The sequence below is a fragment of the Mirounga leonina genome, unplaced genomic scaffold (assembly GCF_011800145.1).
Source record: "Mirounga leonina isolate KUSES-001 unplaced genomic scaffold, KU_Mleo_1.0 Mir_91, whole genome shotgun sequence".
In the NCBI taxonomy this organism is placed as follows: domain Eukaryota; kingdom Metazoa; phylum Chordata; class Mammalia; order Carnivora; family Phocidae; genus Mirounga; species Mirounga leonina.
This window is the reverse complement of record NW_023270839.1, coordinates 24,503,067-24,527,171: the sequence shown is the minus strand read 5'-3', so window position 1 is coordinate 24,527,171 and position 24,105 is coordinate 24,503,067. Positions and strand designations below refer to the sequence as shown.

The window sequence follows — 24,105 nt, the reverse complement described above, 5'->3', positions numbered from 1 at the left end:
GCTTTCAGAGTAGCTTTAGGTGTGAACAACTTCCCTTGAGTATGGTGCCCAGACGGAAACAGACGCCAGGTATGGACAAACTAGAGGGCTGTCATTAGTTCTCTTGCATTCTGTATTCTCTCTACCACTTGGAAGCCTGAAGATACTGCAAAGAACATGGACTCTGAAGCCACAGGACCTGGGGATTTTAATAGTGGTCATTAGCTGAAATGCTAAGCAAGTTACTCAATATCTCTGTGTCTATTGTTGTCATCGATACAGAATGTTTTATCTACTCTCCCACAGGTACGCTCTGAGAAAAACAGCTTGTAGAAGTAAAGCAGACTTTCAGTAAGTGGGGACGAACATTAACAGTGCGGGCTAAGCCCGAATCTCTTGGCGTTCACATCATACCATTTGTTCTTACTCAACTGTTACTATGTACTGGTCAGGGTTCAGAGAATAGAATCCACTAGTCTAGCAGAAAGAGATTTATTTAAATTTTATTGACTGCAGAAATAATTTATATCATGACCCAGCATACACACGAACACACAAATATGTAATTCAAACAATGTTCACAATATTTACCCATCTGACATGTGTTGTCCTCTGCTGTTTCTCTATTTAATTTTTAAAAATGCACTCGAGGAGTTGATTTCATGACTCACTAATGAATTGTGACCCACAGCTGGAAAATACTACATTGCAGGTTATAACATAGCCTAAAGAATCACTGGGAGGACAGAAGAAAGAAACTCTAGCTTGTGCTTCCAGGAATCGGGCAGCTGAGCTGCCGGCTCCAGAAGCACTCCATCTGCATGACCCACACTCGCAAAATGATGTCTCGTGAATCTGACGCTAGGACATCTGACCGGCAAAACCTAAGTGACACCCGAAGCCCTGGTGCAAAGGGGTCTGGGCATACAGCACAGGAAATATGCCTGGAAGGTTGCAAATGATGTCCATCAAGCTAACGCACAGACTCAGCCAACCACCTGCAATGACATGCTGCTGACACATAGTAACTCAAAAGTACCTGGGATGGACAAACCGAGTGGCCTCACCACACATCATTATGTACTTTATCCCTACTAAATTGCCTATTTTCTTGGCTATGGCCTATTATCGCTACTCTAGTGAGGGAAACTTACAGAACTTGCACAATTTATTTGATGGAATGAAATCAAAAGAACCATCTGGAAATCCCCAGGTTACATCTCCTTTCACAAACATAGCTTTACCCAGCCAACCCGGGCCTACCAAAGGATGATTAAAAAATTATAATAGGGGTGCCTGGGTGGCTCAGTTGGTTAAACGTCCAACTCTTGATTTTGGCATAGGTCATGATCTCAGGGCCCTGAGATCAAACCCAATGTCGGCTCCGTGCTGAGCATGGAGCCTGCTTAAGATTCTCTCTCCCTCTCCCCACCCCTCCCCCAAATAATAATTAAAAAATAACCTGAGGATTCTCTTCTTCCCAATGTCACAAAGAATCTTAAGATCAAAAACATTTTTTAAAGATTTTATTTTATCTTATTTATTTGACAGAGAGAGAGCACAAGCAAGAGAGTGGCCGGCAGAGGGAGAGGGAGAAGCAGGCTTCCCACTGAGCAGGGAGCCCAATTCAGGGATCGACCCCAGGACCCCGGGATCATGACCTGAGACGCTTAACTGAGCCACCCAGGCGCCCCAAGATCAAAAACATTTTTGAGAGCAATGAAGAGAAAGGACGAACAAGGAATAACTTCAACTTCTTTTTATTATCTTTTTAGTCACTCATACAATAATTTTTATCTGTGAAAGAATTCAAATTTATTGAATGAGAGGCACTGCTTATGATTTACAAAACAATTAAGTTGAAGAGGAAGCTTCTAGTGAATTAAATAATATAGGGTTTTTTGGATCTGTAATTGATAAACATTTGATTAAAAAAATAAACAGTTTGTATTAGGTCACCACACAGATTTATACAACAATCAGATGTGTAAAAACATAAGTAAGGTTTTAGGGGACCCCAACAGAGGTATCTTTTCCTAAATCCTAAGAGAACCAAACAGTTTTAGAAGCTAAAGCTATTATGTTTACAGACGTGCAAAACACCAAAACACTTTAAGCAAAAACGCCTTATTTTTAAGAAAAAAGTATGTTTCCTCATTTTCTGTTCTTGGCATAAATGTTAATTCTTCCCCGTGGAACCAAAACCTCCTGAACCCCTTTCAGTGTCATCTAAAACCTGGAAAGACATAAAGGTGGTCGCCAGGTAGTCAATTTCAGTTCTCTTTCAGTTCTCTCTAGCTCCTAACCTCTAAGACTTTTATTCTTGCTGTACCATCCTTTCAAAAAGGAGATTACAAAAAGAAAATTAAATTTTTAAAAAGCTCCATAAATAAAATACTGGGCAATTTTCAAAAAAGCTAGAGAAATAGAATTTCAGGGTATATTTAAATTATTTATTACCCAAAGTAATGCTATATAATAGCTATGAAAAACATTTCATGAAATTCTAAAACTAAGCTTTTAATTTTGCTTTAAACAGGACTATTATATGTGCTATTATTTAGTTACAAATAGCATATGAAACCCTTGAAATTGTATTTTTCCCTTCACTGAAGATGTTACATCATTTATTCCCTGCTCAGCTTTTATGATACTTACCTGAACTTCCTCTATTTCTGGATAAAAAATCCGTTCACAAATGAGCTGTGCAATCCGATCGCCCTTTTTGACTTGAAAGGAAAAAAGAGTTTATTACTGATATTTTATTGATCTTTTCTCTATATCTTGCCTGTACAGTGAGAATTTGAGGAGGGAGCATGTGTTATCTAGACACTCAGAACTCAGAAAACTCACTGCATTTATGTGATTATATGCGTCTAACGTACCTTGAAACTTTTCTTTGCCAAAATTAAATAGTACGACACCCACATTTCCTCTGTAATCTTCATCTATGACGCCAGCTAAGGGAAAGAAAAATAATAGAAGCATGGTTTATGCGACCAAAACACTGAGGGTGTAGGATTACCTCAAAATCATTTTTACGTAGCTCCGAGGTTTTAATCCTCAAGAATGAGTAAGTGAATCTTGCTCTGGAACTAGGTAAAATCTCAAAACTAAGAAATGAGTCTTAATAAAATGCAGATACATAGAATTTATAGAATGGCCCTAATTTTCCCACCTGTCACCCTTACAAATGGTGACCATTTCCTATTCTAAACTGGGAGTAGGTATTTAGCATCTCAGATGGGTCATCCTGAATTGCTCACTCCAAAACTGCTATTCATCTGCTGCACACCTGCTAAAAAGACTAGAAGAAAATTACAACTTGCGTTTTTAAGGTTTTTCCTGGTAGCACCTTCCCACTAATATCCAGAATGAAATATGACTGAGTCATAAATAAAAATGTCAAACAGCCTGAAGATCTACAGTGGAGTAAGTCAATGCTGACATTGTTAAGCCACAGTCTAGCTAATATCAGAACATTCATTTTATAATAAAAATGGAGGTGAATACTTCCGTTCATATTCCACCTGTCCTTTTAATTTGAGCCACCATCCTTTCTTAGAGCATGATCTCTCAGAAGACATTAGCACATCAGCTTAACAAGGAGTACACTATTCTATAACACCGTGTGTAATCAGTACCTGTTTGAGATTATGAACACAGGGACAACAAATCTTTGCAGGAGAGGACTTGAGCCAGGGCCCTGCCTTGGCCCACAGAGGTACATTTACCAGGCTTGTTAGCATTTAACTTTGAGCCAAGAACTTAAAATGTTTCCATAAACACAAGCACAGATAATGCAGGTGTAGCAGGCCTTCCCATTTCCTCTTTCAATATTGAGACATAATTCACAACTCAATGGTTTCTAGCGTATTCGTAATTGTGCGACCATCACCACAGTCAGTTTGGGGGACCGTTTTCATTACCCGAAACAAAATCCCCTACCTATTAGGAGTCACTTCTCTTCCTCCTCATCCTCCCCCCTGCCAATTTCTTTCTATACACGTTCATTCTTTCCCCTCAGTTTGTAAAATTTCATGGCACCCTAATTAAATGTAGCTCCATGTTACAGTTTACTATTAGTAACACCCCACCTCCTAAAAACCAAACACACAAAACTCTTATTAAAGAAAAAAAAAAGAAAGTAAAAATAATCAGGATTGTAGCTCAATGGGTATTAATGCTGATTGACCAGACTCATAATTATTTTGAAGGTCAACTGAAAAAAAAAAAATTTTTTTTTTTTTTAAAGAACAAAGGTAAGCATTCCCCTTCAATTTTCTTATGGGGGAAAAAATCCAGCATGGGGAAAAATACTTAGAAAAACCAACATTTTAGATTTTTCCAGTGGATTATAGAAGTTTAAATGAATCCCTGTGCTTTATGAATGATTTACTAGGGAGAAATGAAATCAAATTGAAGTATTCTTAAAGGTTCCTGACACTTTTAAGAGTTTGAATTAAAGGTAACTAATTTTAAACAGTGAGAAGGAAGGGTAGATACGTAGCAGAAAGGCAGCAGAGGAGGTTCACATCATGTCTAGATGGAAGGAAAGTCTATTCTTTTCTAGCTGCACAGAAACAAAGCCTTGACCAATTCAAAGAATCCTGAAGCCTGGTTTCTTTCCCCACTGCCACTTGACCATTAAATTAGTTCTTACTGTGTAATTGGTAGAACGAGGGGACCAGCTGTTTTCTATATTATCTATATGCAGCAAAGTTCTGGCTGTAGGAACAGCCTGGATTGGATTCACTGGCGAAACCCCTGCGGAGAACATGCTATTGCCTGCTAGAACAAATGAACCCAGAAGACCACAGAATCTCCAAGCTGCAGATCTCAAGTGCAGGCTAGTACTCAGCTGCCTGGAAGGGGTTCGATGAAGACAATGTGGACTGACTTCTGAACTCTTAGTTTCTACTTTATAAGAAAGATCTTAGATTACCCAAATAGTACACATACATATAAAACTAATAATGTTCCCCTACCTTCCCTCGGGCAGCCAATATTACAGTAATGGATTTTATGTATTACTTTCTTGTATATTAGTCAGATGTCAGAAGTCCTTGTATTTTAGTGATTTTTAGTCTCTCATCAAAATGTTTCCAAAAGGCACTTTCCTGATCAAAGGGTGTGTACATTTAAAATTTTAATGGATATTTCTAAATTACCTTGCAAAAAAGGTATAGCAATTCAAACTTCTATCAGCGATATTTAAGAACGCCCATTTCCAAAGTCCTTGCCAATACCAAATGACAGCAATCTTTTTTTTTTAAAGATGTATTTATTTGAGAGAGAGCATGTGTGTGAATGGGGGGAGGGGCAAGGGGAGAGGGAGAGAATCTCAAGAACACTCCATGCTGAGCATGGAGCCCAGAGCCTGACACAGGGCCTGATCTCACAACCTGAGCCAAAACCAAGAGTCAGATGCTTAACCAACTGAGCCACCCAGATACCCCCAGACGGCAGCAATTAAAAAAAAAAATTCTGGCCAATGTGATGAGTGAAAAATGGTATCTCATGGCTTTACTTTGTATTTCCCTGATGACTAATAAGGCTAGAATGTTTTTCCTCTGTATGTTTGTTGCACATTTGTATGGCCTCTTCTATATTTTGTTTATGATTTTTTCCCTTATTTGGGTATTTAATTCTTTTACCTATGACCTGCAAGTATTTATGTTTTTACTTTATGGTATCTTCTCCCATACAAAAACACTCCCTTTTTGGAAAGACCTTTGCTATATGTCTATAAAGTAGTCCCATCAAACTCAAATGGTTGGGTGTCTTGAATTCTGTAAAGCCAGATATCTACCAAGATTTTATGCTTGGCACATAGAGATGTGAAAAGCCTTTTAACTAACTAAAAGAAATGAAGTTGTTTGAAGTCAATTAAAATGTATCACAGAAAAAAAAGCGCCCTCAGTAATACTTTTTTTTAGCATGAATGCCAATAGTATGAAAAATCCAGTTGTTCCAAGTTTATTTATTACTCAAAGGCAATTTGACCTTCAAGAAAAACCCAAGACATTCTTTTTCTACATAAGGAACATAAGCATCAGGGATATTTCTCTTCATGAGAAAGCAGAAAGTATTTTGAAGTTATCACTGGAAAAATCATACATTGGAACTGGCAGAGTAATTAACTGACTTCAGGCACAAGTTTTACTGTGTCAAGACTTTGGCATGTCATTTGTTGGAAACCTTCTTTAGTGAAAACTATCCACACCTACCAGATGTGAATTCTGAACAGAATCCTGCATACTCAACTTTTCCCTTTGACCCTTATTTACAGCCTGGGATTTCTAACAACATCTCTCTTCTGAAGTAAAAACTGTGGCCAACTATGATAAACGTGTGCCTAAGAGACATTTTTAAGATACTCTGCATCCAAGAACACACCACAATGTGATTTTATGAATAATACCACATCAACCACCAGGCAAACTAACTTTCCATTTCTTTTACATGAATGTTTTTCAGAAGGTTGTTTTAAACAGAGCAAAAATTAGTAACAAAGTCAGAAAAAAAAATTAGGTTGCCACATTAAAAAAATCTTTGCATTCTCTAGGCGACAAATATAACTTACAGGGTCTAAATATGTGCCAAGCAGTGTGAGATGCTTTGCATATATTATCACTCAATCCTCCTATCCTTGTGAGGCAGGCACACTAATTTTCTTTTTATGGAAGAGCAAACTGAGGCTCAGAAAGTACTAACTAGCCAATTAATGACAAAGCTGGGACCGAAGTCTAGTTGTTACTCCAAAGCCCATGTTCCTTTCACAACCCTTTGAAATTCCTTTAAAAATATATGCAATCTTCTATATCCTGAAGTTACAGTCCTAAATTGCCATACTTGACGTTATAAAAGTATTTTTGAGAAGCAAGCGTAAGAGCACACAACCCCAGCAGGCTGTTCATCCCTGCTCCGTCAAACCTGGCTTCTCTTCAGTCCCTAAGAAAGAACTACTTTGGGGATTGTGTCTTGCCCCACAGCACCACCTAGTGACACCAAAGGGAGACTGAGGGACACGCCTCACTCCTTACTTGATGCACAGCACTGGTTAACAGGGAGCTGACTGAGGACGGTGCCTGGTTGGTGCAGGGATGGGGTGAGGTGATACCCAGCATTTAATTGCAGCGTAAAGAACAGAGGGACTGGAATCACGGATGAAGATTCCAGGGTTTAACATGTCACCTTGGGCTTATTGCTGAGCCAGTTCTTCCATCTGTTAAAAAGTAGCTTTGTGGGGGCACCTGGGTGGCTCAGTTGGTTAAGCGACTGCCTTCGGCTCAGGTCATGATCTTGGAGTCCCAGGATCGAGTCCCGCATCGGGCTCCCTGCTCAGCAGGGGGTCTGCTTCTCTCTCTGACCCTCCTCTATCTCATACTCTCTCTCTGTCTCTCTCAATAAAATAAAATAAAATAAAAAATCTTAAAAAAAAAAAAAAGTAGCTTTGTGAAAATGGAAGGATTTGGAGAATCTAGCATACCTGCTCACTGGAGGGCCAAGATGTCTAATTAGGTGAAGCACTCTGCTCACTAAGATGGGAATAAAAGTCAGGACAAAGGTCAGTGAGGTCCATACCCCAGAAAGGAGGAGATCCAACGCAAGGGAACCATACCAGAAAGGTGAGAATTTCCTTATGGTGAGGGTGGTTAGGGAGCCTACCGCAAGACAGCCAGCAGAGACTTGGGCTCTTTATGAAAGGGGCTCCATGATGAAGTTGTTGACTTTGGGAGACATGAGTAAGGCTTTATCGTAAGGCAAACAGGAGTCGCTGAGTACTTGTTCGACAAAAAATGTAGATAGGGAAGCACAGTGTTTTCTCTTCTCACTTAGAGAGAGTCTCTTTTTATATTTTGCCAAATGTGGATGGCTCTCTTACACAGACACGAAAATTCATACAAGACTGACCTGCATTTTCTATAACCTTTTGCTTAAATAATTTAATAATTATTGCTTAATTTCCTAATTTCCTAATACTTGCTCAAAAATGACATAAAAGCTTTTCCTACCCTTATAAAACTACCTTTCTTCTAAGAATAGAGTCACTTTGGACTAAATGCAGATTATCACTAAGCCAAGCCAAAAATCCTATCCATGGGATAATGTCTAGTTAGCCTATTAGTAAAATAACATGCATTTCACATCATGGTCATTTTAAAATTAGACATATTTAAATAATATTTGAAACTGCATCATGATTGTCTATTATTTAAGAGGTGGAAATTTCTAAAGAGGCAAAACACAACACAACAAAAATTATTTCCTTTTCTTGAATCTGTCAATCTTGATTACTACCTCTTAAGCAAAGGCAAAGTAAACACACACATATTTACCGAAGAAAAATGTAAACATATTACCTCCTACATCAATGAAGTATTTTGCAGCCAAGCCAGAACGGGGAGCTAAAAAACAAAAAAAAAAAGGAGAAGTTGGCTCCTTTGCAGGGGGAGGGGCGATACTGGATGTAATTTACAATTTAAGCATGCCACTCTCATCTCCTAGGACATCTACCTTTTCATCTTAACTTTAGCAGATGGTTCTGGATTCAAGAATATCTTTATTATACTGTATTATTAAACTAGGAAAGAACAGTGTGAAAAAACTTGACAAAGTTTAATTCAAAAGCAACTTAAACCACTCTCATGCGACTTCAGTCCATTGAGGATTCGTGGTGGCGTGGTCAGTGGACCGTGGCAGTGGACCGTGGGGGGTAGACTGAGAGGTGAGCAAGTGGGGACAATCTCGGACAAGCTTTCAAGCAGTCTGGCCACAAAGGGAGGACCGTAGTGGGCAGTGACACAGGACTGAGGAAGAAGACTTGTTTTAAGATGGGAGATCTGAGCATGATACAGTCTAGATGGGAAGAGGGCAGAGGAGGAGGGTGGAGAGAGGCATAAACTTAACCAATGGTTAGCCTAGAACTTGGGACTCTTACTCATGATTCAAATGCCAAATGACATGTCTGTATAAACAAATGAACCAGAGTAAGATGAAAGGCCTGGTATCAGTCAGGCACATGGTCAAAAGCTAAACCTTAAAAATTCAATTCCAATGTTTTTTATTCTTAAAATGAAAACATAGAAAGTGAACTTTATACCTTACACTTGCTGACTTGAGCATCAGGCCTCTCATTAATTATTTTGGCTTCTATAATAATTATTATAAATAATAATTAATTAATTATTCCAGAATAACTTCAATCTGGCACTTTGTCAATATGTGCTACTTCTTCCTGCTTTTCCTTTTATTTCATTCCATCTCCTTATCCCCACCCCCCAAAATATTTTCAAAATGCAGCCAAATGCTGCCAAAAGGAGATGAAGAAAGAGCCCATCTCGGTTTTTCTGTGAAAGGCAGAAGTATTAGCAGTTCTCACACTCATAGCTAACAAGACGGTGGTGTCTAGCCCCTCCCCACCCACAGTTCCATTTGTTCCTTTATGTTTACTCTGAAGTTAGTGATTATTCAATTGAAGAAAGTTTTGAACTCTCTCTCCAATGACAGCTGACTTGCTCTTCATTTTGTCATAGCTCCTCCCACTATAAGGCATTCAGTCCCCTCTAGTGCCCTGAAGGGTACCCCTAACCCCAACATACCCCATGGGAGGACACCCAAAGCCGGAAAGACTAAATGGTCTGATGGACTCTGGGCGAACAGGAGCCAGAATTTTACTCTCGGGATAAAAAATGTCGTGTCATTAGCCCAAGCCGGCCTCTATTTTCTTATATAACAAATATTAGCCATTTCATCATCATCTTCACGAAGACATCTGACCTCAGATGCAATTTGATCCTTGAAGGGGGAGCTCCAGTTAAAAATCATCTGTATTTTCAGTTTCTCAGTGAGGAGTTGAGAGAAAAACTCCTGGGCCAATGTGAGCCTCCTAAGAGCTCAAGGAATCAGAAAAAAAAGAGGGGGAGGGCTGGGGGGGGTAGGGGTGTGTGTGAGCACAAAAAGCAGATATGTAAATGAAATGTAGTTTTCAAATGGCTGTATTTGCCATCACCGTTGGCACTTCTTTATTCTAGGACACATGCCAAACAGTATCTCTTCCCTCATTTATACCCTGAATGAAACTAAGATGAAGGAATAGATGATAAAGGAAAAGCTTGACAAATAGTTACCATGTCTTAAATCACTTACCTACTCTTCCATAGCACCCAGAAGGAAGAGCTACCTGAATGTCTGTTTTCACAAGGGCTTTCTCCATAGGTGGTAGTGTATAATCATAGGCACTAGGAAAGTAATGAAAGAAAATAACCAGTATTTATTCATAAAATTGTTTTTATATTTTCTTCCTTGTGACTAAGTATATAGAATTGCTTCAAATACATCTCATAAAATAATCACAAAATAATTCATGCAATCTTAAATTTCAATAACCCATCTGACTATAACTTCAGTACTCTAAATTTCCATTTCAGATTAAAAAAAAAGTTTAGGGGTGGCTGGCTGGCTCAGTCGGTGGAGCGTGCAACTCTTTCTTTCCTATTTTTTTTTTTTAAGAGAGGGAGAGAGAGAGAGAGAGAGACAAGAGAGGGGGGTAAGGGGAAGAGGGAGAGGAAAAGAATCTTCACACAGGGCTCAATCTCACAACTCTGAGATCATGATCTGAGCTGAAATCAAGAGTCAGATGCTTAACCAACTGAACCACCCAGGCGCCCCAAGTGTGCGACTCTTGATCTCGGGGTTGTGAGCTGGAGCCCCACATTGGGTGTAGAGATCACTTAAAAATAAAAATTTATGAAGAAGGTGGGGGTAGATATTTCCTTTTAGTCCATTATTAAAATGGTGCTAACTTTAGATACAGTCATTCTGGTGAATTTTTTTGGTTTAAGAGGTTATTAACATGTAATCTTGTTCTCCCCTGAACAAAATTTTGTTGGGAAAATGAAATGTGTATTAGCAGGAGGGGGCAGAAAGGCAGACTTCTGAAAGATGCATGCTACTAACATGATATAAAAAGAGGAAGAGAAAGAAAAAACCAAGGGGAGATGTGCAAAGATGGTGTAGGAAGGAAGATCCTGAACTCACCCACTCCCACAGACACACCAAACCTATAGCTACATATGGATCATTTCCCTCTGAAAAAGAACCAAGAAAGAAGGGCAAATACTCGCTAATAATAGCTAACATTTACTAAGGCCTTACTCTGTGCCAGGTACAGTCCTAAATGCTTTATATAACTCATTTTATTCTCACAACAATCCTCTAATGATTAGGGAAGACATGCAGAGGGAAGGGGAAAATGGGTGGACAACATGGCGGAGGGGGGGCAGGTAGAGCAGTGTTGTATCTGTTCTGCTGGTCTCGGTAGTTAACCAAGCTTACCAAGCTGATACCATGAACCTCACTGGCTGGGGGACAGAGCTGATCACTGGGAAGAGGCCCTGGAGAAGGACACTGCTAAGGACCCGATTCTCTAAGATCCACCCAGCAAATGCTGCTACTGTTGCTATGACTGTAGCCCCCTTCTTGATGGAAATGTGAGATTTTACAACGAGCAGAACTTTGGCGGATCTTAATGAAGACTAGTAATACAGTATTACATTTTCACTTCTTTCATTGGGATTTCCTCTCTTTCAATAGTCAGACCCTAGTTTATTAAAGAGAGAAGTTATTTCCATGTCTATTTCCGGATATAGTCATCTTTGTTCATTAGGAGGATTATTTTAAGTATGTTAAATCTAAGTCTCTCATATGACGTGATCACAACAATGCCCAGACATGGTACAACATTCCACTTTTATCCATGAGGACTAAGGGACTGAATACGTCCCTTTCAGCTCTAACAGACCATGCCTCACTTTTCTTTTCCTTTCCTTTCTTCATTACTATCATCACACACTCCTTTTTCCCCTTCTGTACTTGTATGACTTAGACCAGTAATTCTCACATTAGAATTACCTGGGATGCTTGAAAATAATTCCTAAGGATTTAGTCATGTAGTAAACACCCATTCCCCCCAGTATCACTGTTCACCTACCTTAATGGCTTCAAAGACCTGGACACCGTCGTCAAGTCGGGGGGAGGGGAGCACTGAACTAAGGGTCAAAAATCTTATTACATTCAAACCCTGGGGCAATCAATTCAGCTCTTCACAAAATCCCTCACCTGTAAAAAGGTAAGTAACACTTATCTACTTCAGGATTGTTGTGAGGATTAAATAAAATCGCACATGTAAAGTTTTTAGTAGAGGTAAAAAGTGCTGAACCAATGGAAGGGTGGTAGCATTACTGACATTCCCGCTGGGTTTCAGATTCGTGCTCTTTCTGACATTTCCAGTCCTTATATATGGACATATAGAGAAATTTCACAATTCCTTTAAGGCAGAAGCACCCTTCATTAATCCTCCCTGGGTATTTTTTCACAGCCAGCACCTAGACATCCCCCGTGGCTTTTCTTTCTATTGTGCACTGCATCACCCTCAGGCCACGCTTTGAAGCCAAGCTGGGCCTTATTCATCTCTACCTTCCATTTGGAAAGGGTGCAATAAATGTTGCAAAACAAATAATGCCTTGGTGGACACTTATATGTAGTTACCATTCTGCACGCTTGTGTCAAATCCTTACTGAATTTCTGCTAAAGAGGAAAGCTGAAATTTTCAACACTAGGAAAAAGACAGAAATCCTACATATATGCAAAAGGGTTGGTTTCTGTAATCTTTTAGGTGAAAGTTTCAAGCTGTGGCCGCGGACGGCAGGAATATAAGCGAACATGACTGAGAGCTCTAGAACTCCAGGTCTGGACCTTCTCTGCGTGAGGTAGGGATGGCGCCGGCAGAAGGCGGCCGGAAGTCCCCACTCACCTGTACAGGTCGTAGCCCGCAGCCCGCGCCGACCCCTTGGTCGGGGCGGTGGCGTGCTCTGAGAGCCGGACAAAGCGGAGCCGCATGCTGTCCTCCGCAGGCCGGGGCCGCTTCCTGGGGGAGATGGCGGGTGTCGCTTCAGAGCAGGGCATGGCAGAACAGAACGCAAGAAAGGACAGCAGCAGAGGAAACAAATGGACAAAGAATGAGAGCGCCCGCCAGAATTTAAATCTCCCGCCAGCAACCCCCTCGCCCCGCCCCTCCCCTGGACGAGCCCACAGTTCTAGCTGAGAGGGGAGGCGAGATTCAAATTTGGGGCTGGAAACCCCTCTTGGAAAGCGGATTTGGGAGAGGAAACTACTGCGCCCTCTCAAGCTTTTCCAGCTCAGGGTACAGTACCAACCTGTGCTGGGACAGCTCCGGGACCTCCCGCTCACACAATAGAAAGCAACCACTTCCCCCATTAGGGGGCCCTAATGGACTCGCGCGCGCGCGATTAGAGGCTGCGCACCCTCCCAGGCCCCGCCCCCAGCCCCGCCCAGAGCCGGAGGGCTTGCTGGTCTCCGCCCTCTACCCGCTCCTGCGCCTCCTCCGCCTCCTCCGCCTCCTCCCCCTCATCCCCCGGCGGCCGCCGGGAGGGCCGGCCGGGCTCCGAGCCTCCGCGCACGCCCTACATGGCGTATCCTTCCAGCCTGGGCCCCGACATTACTGGCGCCGCGGCAGCCCCGGCTCCGGCTGCGAGTGCTGGACAGCGGCCACAAGAGAGGCCCCGCGGCTGCGGCTCTCCGCCCGGCGCTGTGTGCGCACACGGAGCGGAGCAGAGACGTGAAGAAATGGCCGAGCGCGGGGCTAGGGCAGAGGGGAATCATTTGCCCCGAGGTTTGGGGGCTGGTTGGCTCGTCCGCGCCCGCAGGCGCGCGCCGGGTCTGCACCCTAAAGCCGCGTCCGGGTGAGACGACCTCGGAAGCAGTAACAGCCGCCGTCTGACGAGGAGCGCACGGAGGCGGCGCTTCGGCCTCCCACGGGCTGGCGCAGACGCTGGGACGCTAGGCGCGGCGTCTCTGCCTTCCTCCCTCGACCCGCTTCTCTTTTGCGGCCCCTGTTTGCCAAGACCGCCCGCGAGGCCCAGGGCCCGGCCCCAGCGCCCTGCCGAGTTACCTGGGGCGGCGCCGCTCGCGGCCATGGCTCCTCAGGTTCTAATCCCAGAGACCCCCAAAGCAGCGGAACCTGATCACGATGCCCGTGACGGTCGCCGCGCGCAGTGATGCGTCCTAGGCTGTGGGCAAGGCAGCGTGTCCCATTTCCTAACAGCACCCGCAGTGCACGGCGTATCGTTTACCCTTAAAGGGGGCGGGGGGCATGGTTTTAGGATGATCCCAAGGACGACTCCGTTGCTAGCGCTGTTTCATACGACCCACAGAAGCACAGAGGGGGAGACCCCCAGTGGCTGTGATTCGAACAAAGATCCTGGGCTACCCTGAAGTAACAGCGGGGATGAGTAAATAACTTTATAGGTAGTCATAAGTTGGGTTTTCTAATTTCCAGAACTGATGCAAAAAGCTTTCAGTAAAAAACAAAATATAACGCAGCTTGTCAAAATAAATGCGAACTATAGGGCAGTTTTAGAAAAATGACAAAAACGTTAGGGTATTCAGAAGGACTACTTAAGTTTGTCAGGGAAGGGCCTCCCCACCATGTTCTATCACAATAATCTTTTTTAATCATACCATGTATTACTACAGTCTACTTCTTTCATTGTTTGTTTATTTTTCTCATTGTCTATTTGCTCTAGTAAACATAAGCTCCAGAGGGCAGGGACCATATATGTCTTCATTCACTACTGTATTCCTGGGGTCTAGCTTAGTGCCTGGCTTAGAAGAGTGCTTAGTAAATGTTTGTTGTATGAATGAAAGAGATCCATCTGGCCCCTGTATAGGATCACTTCTCAAAATCTTGATTTCCTGTCCACCCCTTTAATTTTTTTTTTTTTTAAGAGAGAGAAAGAAGGGACAGAGGGAGAGAGAGGGAATCATAAGCAGGCTACACACCCAGCGAGGAGCCCAACGTGGGGATCAATCTGGCAATCCTGAGATCATGACCTGAGCCAAAATCAAGGGTTGGTTGCTTAACCGACTGAGCCACCCAGGTGCTCCGTGTCCACCCCTTTAATTTTTAATCAGTGTGTTTTGTTTTTCTATATAATGCCTTTTCAAGGCCTGCAGTGAAAAACTGGTCTACCCCTCCACCAAAACCCTCCCTCAAATTTCACTCCTTAGGGGAAAATGCTTCCGACTTTTTTTGGTTCTTTCTAATGGAGTGTACCTCCCTATTTCTAAATCATATGTTGCTATTTTTTTAATGGCTTAGAAATTATCTTTAGAATTAGGGTAGTTGAGGATTAAGTCTCTTACTGCTTTTTCCACCCCATTCTGCAAATAGTTTTGTCATAATTTTTAGGTAAGTGAGTAGTACTTATCATGACTAAATATTATCCACTGTTGAAATGAGTAATGTGATATGATTTTTTTTTTAACACCTACCCCCCTCAAGTTAATAAGGATGTTGTTCTTCCATTTGTCTTTGTTGGTAGTGGTGTTTTTGATTCACCTATTGCTTGTTCACCCCCCACCCCCTCCAAAGGCTCCAGAGAATCCAATACCTCACATCTGTCACATCAAATGAAACACTGAAACACATCAAATCCCCTATCAATTCCATTTCCCCTCTCCCTCACTCCTCTGTTCTCTTGCTCCAATCTGTGCATGTGACTCTCTAGTCCTGCTGAATAGCTATCATCCTGGCACTTCCCTTTGCCCTTCTGTTATATTGGAGCCTTGGTTTTATGGATCTGTTATCTTCCTTTTAGTTTATTCCTTCATTTTGCTGAAGCACTTTCTCTAGTAATTACCTAAGGAAGTTCACATTAGAGATAAATTGAGTCCTAAAATATAATAATTGTAATGACTCCCTTTACCCAAACCCAAATAAAAATCTCACTTCATTCATGGAACTTTTTTACAACCAGTAGTGAGCTCTGCCTTATCTCTTACAATCCTGACCATATCATTCATTAGCCATATACTCCCATTGTGTAATCACCTCACTTTATGCATTTTATCTTTCACATTAATAAGAGCCAGAAACTTGTATGAATCCTTCAAAGCACCTACTTCAGTGTTTTATACAAAAAGTTATTTGTTGTAACACCTAGTACCAAGAAAGGATTCTATTTCTTCTCTTAATGTGGATAAAATTTTTATTATTGTCACTTTTCATCTGAGTTTATTTTAGATTGAAAGGAGAAAAGGGTATTATCCAACTGCAAAAGAGTAATAGGTTAGCACTCTGAACCAGTGAGCATTTAACAGGACATTCCTTGTGACAACTGAAATATAACTTGATATGAAAATACATCCTAAATTCAGTACTCTACAGCAAAGAACTAGACATATTCCAACCATAGTTTATTTCCTGCTGGTTTTTTATTAGAATATAATCATCCTGTCAGTCATGCTGATTAATTACTAAGTCTAGTGCCAACTTGAACCTGTTGAGAATGCAAGTTGGTACTTTACAAGCCAAATTGTCCTTCCTACCTTTACCATTATAGGGAGATTTCTCTCTTTTTAACAAAGACTTAATGCCAAGTATATTTCAAGTGCTTCATGAATATTAACTCATTTAATCGTGACAAGCAGAGGAAGCCAGTGTTGTTATTATCCCCTTATTACAGGTGGGGAAACCAAATTACAGGTTAAATGATTTGCCCACAATCACACAGCTCACAACTACAAAGAGATGGAGCCAAGATTCAACTTGAGGTAGTCTGGCTCCAGAGTCCTTACACTTAGCCACTGTGCTCTGTAGGTTTATATGAGCCTACTGAGTCTGTGATTAACTCTTCTTGATGCTGAACCTGCTACTGCCTGTGTTCCCCAGGTCTGGGGAAGGTGTGGGTAGTAAATTAACCGGGCATTCCTAGTTTCACAGTTGATCATGCCCTCCTTGTTGAGACACTTCCTCACCGGGCCATACTCTGGTTTTCCTCTTACCTCACTGGCTGTCTCTTCTCTTCTCGACCTCTCTTCTTTCATAAGATAAAAAGACTTGGAGGGGATGCCTGGGTGGCTCAGTCAGTTAAGCACCTGCCTTTTGGCTCTGGTCCTGATCCCAGGGTCTTGGGATTGAACCTGGAACTTCAGGCTCCTTGCCCAGTGGGGAGTCTGCTTCCCTCTGCCCCTGCCCCTCCCTCTGCCCCGCCCCTCCCCCTGCTCATGCTTTTTTTTCAAATAAATAAATGAAATCTTAAAAAAAAAAATCTTGGAGTCTTGCTTCCTCTTTCTCTTTCTGTCAGATCTTCCCTTATCTAAAAATAGTTTCCTCAGAGGTACCACATGCTGCTTTACCCCATTTGGTTTTTCATCACAGTACTGTTACATGCTTTACATATTTATTTATTTCACTTGTCAGTTTATGTTTTCTCCCCTAGCATGTAAGCTCCATGGTGGACTTGAACCTATCTTAATTTTGGCCTCTTTTCAGATGTTCTGTTTCTTTTTATCCTTCTTTCAAATTTTATTATTATTAATTTTATTTTAATTTATTTTACTATTTCACATTTCCCTTTACTAATTTAGAGATTTTGTTCTCTGATTCTATTTGTTTTAGATAAAACATGTGTGCTTAATTCATCTAAAATCTAAAACAAAATTTTTGTCTTTCTCCCGGATAACATAAGGACCTTCGAATGCTTTAACTCCATTAACTCTTTTTTTGACATAGATAAAATTATTGTCTAGTATTTTAAGTGTGTCTTTTCTTTGAATCTCAATAAACATTATCATTATCACTATTTTTAGAGTCATTTAAAAAAATGTTTACCCAGACATATCACTTTCTTTGCTTTTCTTTCTGCATCTCAGATCTCCATCTGGGATCACCGTCCTTTTGCCCAAACTTCCTATGGAGAGGTTCTCCAGTAGGTCAACTTTCTCAGTTTTTGTCCGTTAGAACAAAACCCTTGAACTCTTCCTCAGGGGTAGTGCATTCTTTGACAATCATGCAGGAATGGAAGAGGTGAGAACATTAAAGGAAAATTATCGTAATTCCCCATAACTGCATAGTTCTGCTGTATCTGAATTCAGAACATTCCGCCACGGGCAACAATACTTCATTTATCCTGCCACAGCTCACCTTTACCAGAAACACGTGTAAGCCAAGAAAAGGCAGAAGGCATACTTTGGGTTCCAGTACCAAAATATAGACGTTCTTTGTTTCAAGCCCAGAGTTTTTTACACCATGGACAAAGCACCAGAGTAAGGCTGAGGATGGGTGAGACGTATACCTATCTTTTATAGAAGGGCAATTGAAATACGGGAGATGGGGAAGAAGAAGTATACAGGCAGATCAATTTCAGTAAAAAGCACCACATATGTGTGTTAACTATCTGGAAGTTTGTCCTTTGGTCCAGGATACCTCCTAGAATATCTTGTGTTTTCCTAGGAGTATCTATAGCCCAATTCGAAAACATTAAACTAGCATGTAACTTCTGGACCCATAAAAATGTTCCTGCCAGGCTCTTAGGAAGAACACAAAAATCAAATATATGTAGTCTTTCAATCTCATGAGAGCAGTACATGGATCTTAAGCATGTAAGTAGCTCAGGAGATCGACATTATGTTGAGATTCAGTTCAATAAACTGGTTACAAAATAAGCATTTATTGCTATAAGACTACTTTGGACTAATTCACAAATGGCTGCTGCATGGTACTACAAAAGTTCAAGGGGATTGGAATAGTGAACATACAAACTCAGAACTGCACTTTTCACTAATGCACTGAATGCTCAATCTCTTAACGTAATCATCATGAATAGTCGACTCTGAATTATGCCAGTGTGTGTAGGAGTCCCAGAAGGTGGAATTTCTGTAATTACAGCCCAGAGAAGGACTATTGTTATTTCATTTTAAAACATCACTGAGTTTTCACGAAGTAAAGAAAATGAAAGCAGATAGCTTGAGAGCCAGGGTACACATGAAAATCACCCAGAAACCTTGGTCAAATGCCCATGTCCAAACCCTACTACAAACTGACTACTCAGAATCTCCAGGGTGATTCTTGTTGGCCACTTCTGGTTAAGGACCACTGCTTTAGGGGATTTATTTCTAGAGAATATGCTGGGGTCAAGACATGCTAGAAAGAATTCCTTTACATTTAACCAGTATCATGAACTTCACCCAAACCCCTGTACTCTGGACTGTTTTGATAGAGACGTCATTTCTTTAAATATAGAAGCCTTTGCTCTCAGCAACAAATTTGTAGTATAATTTTACTAAGAATAACTGCAGCCCCGCCTGCCTTCAGAATATTGCTTGTTTCTTAGATAAACCAAATGGAGACCATTAAAGCAAGTCACAAAATGTGCCCCAACTGTTAAATAGGACTAAAAGGCTGAAATTTACTGTAGTATGTAAAAATGAAAATTTGAACAATACGAAACTTGATATATTTGACAGTTTGATTTGCAAGACTAGACAAAGGGGAAAGGGCCAGGGGAAGGGGGATTATATGGACTAAACTAGAAAGCTTTTTAAGGACTAAGTCACCTCTAGACTTCTACTGTCTCTCCTGGCTCCCACGACCCCTTTCAAATTATATCTCCCTCTTTCATCTTTGAAGAGCATCTGATGGGACTGGAAAATTAGCCTTATCATGTCTTATAATGTAACCACGCCTGCTGACTAGTCCCTGGTTCAGAGATGAATTGTATGATCCACTCGGGCCAGAGTAGCAGAGCTGGTTTCACTCCAGCACACGGACACTTTCCATCAGCAGGGCAGCATAACTGGCCAATACTGCAAGACTGCAAACTGTCCACTGTATCCCTTCCATTAGCGATGTTTGGTGATGCAACCCCTGGAAAATTCTGACCAGTGTCTCCAAGAAATTTTTTCAGGTCATCTTCAGCAGTACTCACTAACCTTCCAGCCTGACCCATGGCAGGTCCAGAGGAGGCACCTTGGATCTTCTGACATGCAGAGGAGCTTAGTTGGAAAAAATTGCCATGTCTTTGTAAAGACTGCATAAGTTTTCCACTGCTGCTGTAACAAATGACCACAGCAAAATTACCTTGGTGGCTTAAACAATACAAGTGTATTATCTTACATTTCCTTGAGTCAAAAGACTGCCACGTGTCTCACTGAACTAAAATCAAGGTGTTGGCAGGGCTGCAATCCTTTCTAGAGTCTCTAAGAGAGAATCCATTTCCGTGGCTTTTCCAGCTTCTGGAGGCTGACCACATTTCCTGACCTTCATCCTTCATCTTGAAAGACAGCAACAGCAGATTGAATCCTTCTTATGCTGTTGTCTCTCTGGTTCTCTGATTACAGCTAGGAAAGATTCTTTGCTTTTAAGGACTCGTGTGATTAGATTGGGCCTACCCAGATCATCTAGAATAATCTGTCTATCTCAAGAGCAGTAATCTTAATCACATCTGCAAAGTCCCTTTTGCCATATAAGGTAATATATCCTTGGGAAGTCCCTTTTGCCATATAAGGTAATATATCCTTGGGTTCAGGGTACCTGGGTGGCTCAGTAGGTTAAGTGTCTGCCTTCGGCTCAGGTCATGATCCCAGGGTCTTGGGATCGAGCCCCACATTGGGCTCCCTGCTCAGCGGAGAGTCTGCTTCTCCCTGTCCTCCTCGCTCATTCTCACCATCGCTATCTTTGTCTCTCTCTCTCTCAAATAAATAAAATCTTTACATGTCTTTGGGGGTCTTTACTATGTCTACCATTAAACATCCAGAACAGATATTTTAAGCAATCAATAAGATTTACCCTTAACTGAGTCAATGGCCCATAAGTCAATTTGGTATAGAAATGTGGTAGAAGAGGTACAAGAAGATATTGAGATCAAGCATTAGTCATTTGGGTAATTTTACCCCTTTTTAGTCATTCTAGGATATATAAAGATCTCTTTGCCTGCTGTCTTTAACAGGAACAACTTGGTAGTCAGAAAAGCATGGGTTTCCTGGGGAAGCTTCTAGATCTGGGAACAAAAATCCTTAAAAAAGCAGGCCTGGTCTGTTCTTGAGTGTTCCTAGGGATGGGTTTATTTTTCCACCTTCCCTGAGAGCACTGGAGCCTTTCCTAGTGGCTCCTAGTTGCTGGGGACCATCTGCCTCCTTCTGCTCCTCTTCCCCAATATGGGCCCCATTTCGGTCAGGCCCATTTCCTGGTTGAAGCAAATGGGTCCATGGAGCAGCTATGGAGAATGAATGTGGAAAAAGAAGACGATGTTAGGGCCACACTGGACAATTCCAGTGTGACTGGAAACCCACTGGATGGTTGGTTTGGGACAAGCGAATGTGTGACAATCATTCTGAGCAGAAAATGAGCCTGAGAGCCTTACTATAGAGTTACAGGTGGCTCCGGGAGAAAGGGTGCCTAGTTAAAACAGTACCCCAGACAGTTTTGATCTCTCTATTCCTCAGGTCTTGTTGGTTGCACCTGATGTCCTCCACGACATTAAACAACTGTTGTATGATTTTTCTGTTGGTAGCACACGGTTTTTCCAAATTAAAAAAAAAAAAAAGACAGGAACAAAAAGGTTATGCTTTTCATCTCTGTCTGTGTAAACAAACCCAGTAATTACCATAACTCAAATTGCTGCTGAATGCTCTTGCTACTAAATCTCTGCATATATCCTGGGAATTTAATCCTGAATTAGGAAACAGAAAAACTGATTAAAAAAAACTGGGCCAGGTCCATGATTTTTATATTCATAAGATTCAAAATTTCTGTGAGGAAATGTGCAATGCAAATTGAATTATCTTCCAGAGCAATAACCAAAAAAAAAAAAAAAGAAACAATGGTAAAATATGAGTATCCATGCAGAGAGATGTATGAATTAGGCTTGCTAAGGTTTCAGTTGATTGTGATTCAATATTCTGCCCCTCTGAAACCACCTTTACTTACTAGGCTACACAAACTCAATTCTCTTCAGTCTTCAGTGGATATTATCCAGTTTTCATGTAGCAACGTTTTGTCAAATTTTACACTCTGATCAAAAGAGGTTTTTCGCTGAGCTTTGAAGGTAGCATTATTAGTCCTTATGTTTTAATCACTGTCCTTCCTGATGGCCTTTAGAACAAAAGGGCAGTTGTAAATGTTCAAAGAAAAGTCAGGAAGGCAAAAGAGCATTGTTTTTGTGCCTATAGGCATGGGCTAGGTGAAATTGAATATTAAGGAAATAATGTAGAAAATCCAAGTCTCCACATTTTCTTTCAGTAAATTGGACTAATTGGAATGTTTTTACCACACCTCTTTCTTTTTCCCTCCAGACCCCCTCTGTGTCCCTCTCTACTCTCTGCCCCAGGAGGCTGAGCTCTTTGGACCTCACCAGTGAGCTCTCTTGTCTTCTGGCTTGTTTTGGGGTTTGACAACAGAGAACTCCAGCAGGAAGTCAGAGGGAGAGGGGAGGGTACGTTCTGGGTTCCCTCTGGATGGCCGTGTCCCTCCACTGAAAACCACTGCTCTTGCCAAAGTTGCCCTTTCTTCTAAGCTCTGGAAACTACTTTCTCCCCTTTCCCTTCAGGCCTGGCACTATTACAAGCTTCAGGGTACTACACTCTCCTTTGTAGTTTTGATTTCCCATATCTTGGCCCACACCTTTATAAATACCCCCATCGGTTGGGAGTCCTACACTGGCCCAGAAGCCCAGTAGCTAGGCTCTAGCATCCCTGGCATGAGCACCTGAGGACTACCTTCTGTGTGGGACATGTCTACCATCATAGGTTGGCTGACCTGTGTGTGTGTGGCCATCAGGATCAGTCCCACCACCCTCCATCCATCACAGGGAAGTCCCCGCCTCCCCCTCCCCCCAAGGGCCTCCATCTCTTCTCTGTGTCACATGCCTCCCCACCTCCCAATAAAAAAATAGCCCCTTTAGTAAACTCTGCCCAAATTATCCTGATTTGACTGTGCTGTTTCATATTACAACCCTTACAGAGACAGACTCTGGTTTACCCAGTCCTATATTTGAATTCTCACATTCTGGGGCCACCAGCATCTCTTACCAGAACTGCTAAGAGATCTCTCTACTTCTTCTCTTTATGACTCAAAATCTTCCAAAGTTTTCCCATCACAAATATAAAATCCAAATTCCCTCCCACGGGCCAAGGCCCTGTACGGTCAGGCTCTTATTCAACTTCATCTTGAATCATATTCATCTCCTAGGTTCTAGAACACACAGACTTCTCTTTTGCTTGAGACTGTTCTGCCTGGACTGTTCTGTTCCCTGCTCTTCATGTGGTTAACACGATCAAAAACTGACTAAGGAGATTTATTTTATCCAGTCTTTTGCAATGGGGAAAGCACCCCAGATCCAAAGATTAGAGTGTGTATTAGTTTCTTATGGTTGCTGTAGCAACTTACCACAAAATTAGTGACTTAAAATGATAGAAAGTAATTTTCTTATAGTTCTGGAGGCCAGAAGCCCAAAATGAGTCTTAATGGCTAAAAGTGAGGTATGGGCATGGCTGGGTTGCCTCTGGAGAGTCTAGGGGAGAATTTGTTTCCTTGCTTTTTCCCACATCCAGGGCTGAATTTCTTGGCTCATGGTCTGTTCCTCTATCTTCACAACCAGTGGTGTAGCATCTTCTCTCTGACTCTGATTCTCTCTGCTTCTATCACACGGCCACCTTCTGTCTATGGTCAAGTCTCTTGTATTCCTCTAACAGGGACATTTGTGATTACATATAGGGTTGCTCCAGATAATCCAGGATAATTGCTCCATCTCAGGCTCCTTAATCACATCTTCAAGCACCCCTTTTTCATATACAGTAACATTTATAGATTTTAGGGATTAAGACCTAGGTATCTTTTAGGGGTCATTATTAGCCTACTAGGCTGTATCCTAGTACAGTGGTTATACCTTAGATCTTTATAAGGAGTTGAAACTGGGAAATGTTTATTTCTGTGTCTAGCTAGTTTTAGGGGAACAAACAATTCTAATGTCAGCTAATTATTCAGGAGCCAAAGAACAAAGAGAGTCTATGTCTGACTTTGTCAGCAGATGTAGGCAAAAGGGGAATGATTTAGGTTTGCTCTTGTCAGAGGTAAACATGGTAGTCATCTATAAGTCTTCGAGGACTTATGAGAAAGGGTAGACAGCAAGTCTCATCTAAACTACATGGGGGTAGGGATCCGAAGGGGTACGTGCACCCCGATGTTTATAGCAGCAATGTCCACAATAGCCAAACTGTGGAAAGAGCCAAGATGTCCATCGACAGATGAATGGATAAAGAAGA

The 24,105-nt window shown here is 41.6% G+C and overlaps 1 protein-coding gene across 5 annotated transcripts; it reads right to left on the bottom strand.

Moving 5' to 3' along the window:
* Window positions 1-1,722: 1,722 nt before the first annotated feature.
* On the bottom strand, window positions 1,723-14,049 carry DUT (deoxyuridine triphosphatase). 5 transcript variants are annotated; one of them, XM_034993872.1, is made up of 7 exons: window positions 13,955-14,049; window positions 12,797-12,932; window positions 10,132-10,223; window positions 8,346-8,390; window positions 2,865-2,939; window positions 2,638-2,708; window positions 1,723-2,215 (listed from the first exon to the last, which is right to left on the bottom strand). In XM_034993872.1, the coding sequence occupies exons 1-7, from the start codon at window positions 13,977-13,979 to the stop codon at window positions 2,159-2,161; spliced, it is 501 nt and encodes a 166-aa protein (XP_034849763.1). In that variant the 5' UTR covers window positions 13,980-14,049; the 3' UTR covers window positions 1,723-2,158. The 5 variants fall into 5 exon arrangements, with proteins under 5 accessions (XP_034849763.1, XP_034849761.1, XP_034849765.1 ...); XM_034993870.1 differs by lacking the exon at window positions 13,955-14,049 and adding an exon at window positions 13,506-13,780; XM_034993874.1 differs by lacking the exon at window positions 13,955-14,049 and adding an exon at window positions 13,506-13,559 and having other exon boundaries at window positions 12,797-12,910.
* Between the last annotated feature and the right edge of the window lie 10,056 nt (window positions 14,050-24,105).

Excerpts from the sequence above, each read along its gene's own strand:
- DUT (XM_034993869.1), bottom strand. The coding sequence starts at position 13,260 with ATGGGGGAAGTGGTTGCTTTCTATTGTGTGAGCGGGAGGTCCCGGAGC. Across the intron at positions 10,224-12,796 it reads GCGGGCTACGACCTGTACAG|TGCCTATGATTATACACTAC; the intron begins GTGAGTGGGGAC and ends TTACTTTCCTAG. Across the intron at positions 2,216-2,637 it reads CAGAAATAGAGGAAGTTCAG|GTTTTAGATGACACTGAAAG; the intron begins GTAAGTATCATA and ends ATGTCTTTCCAG.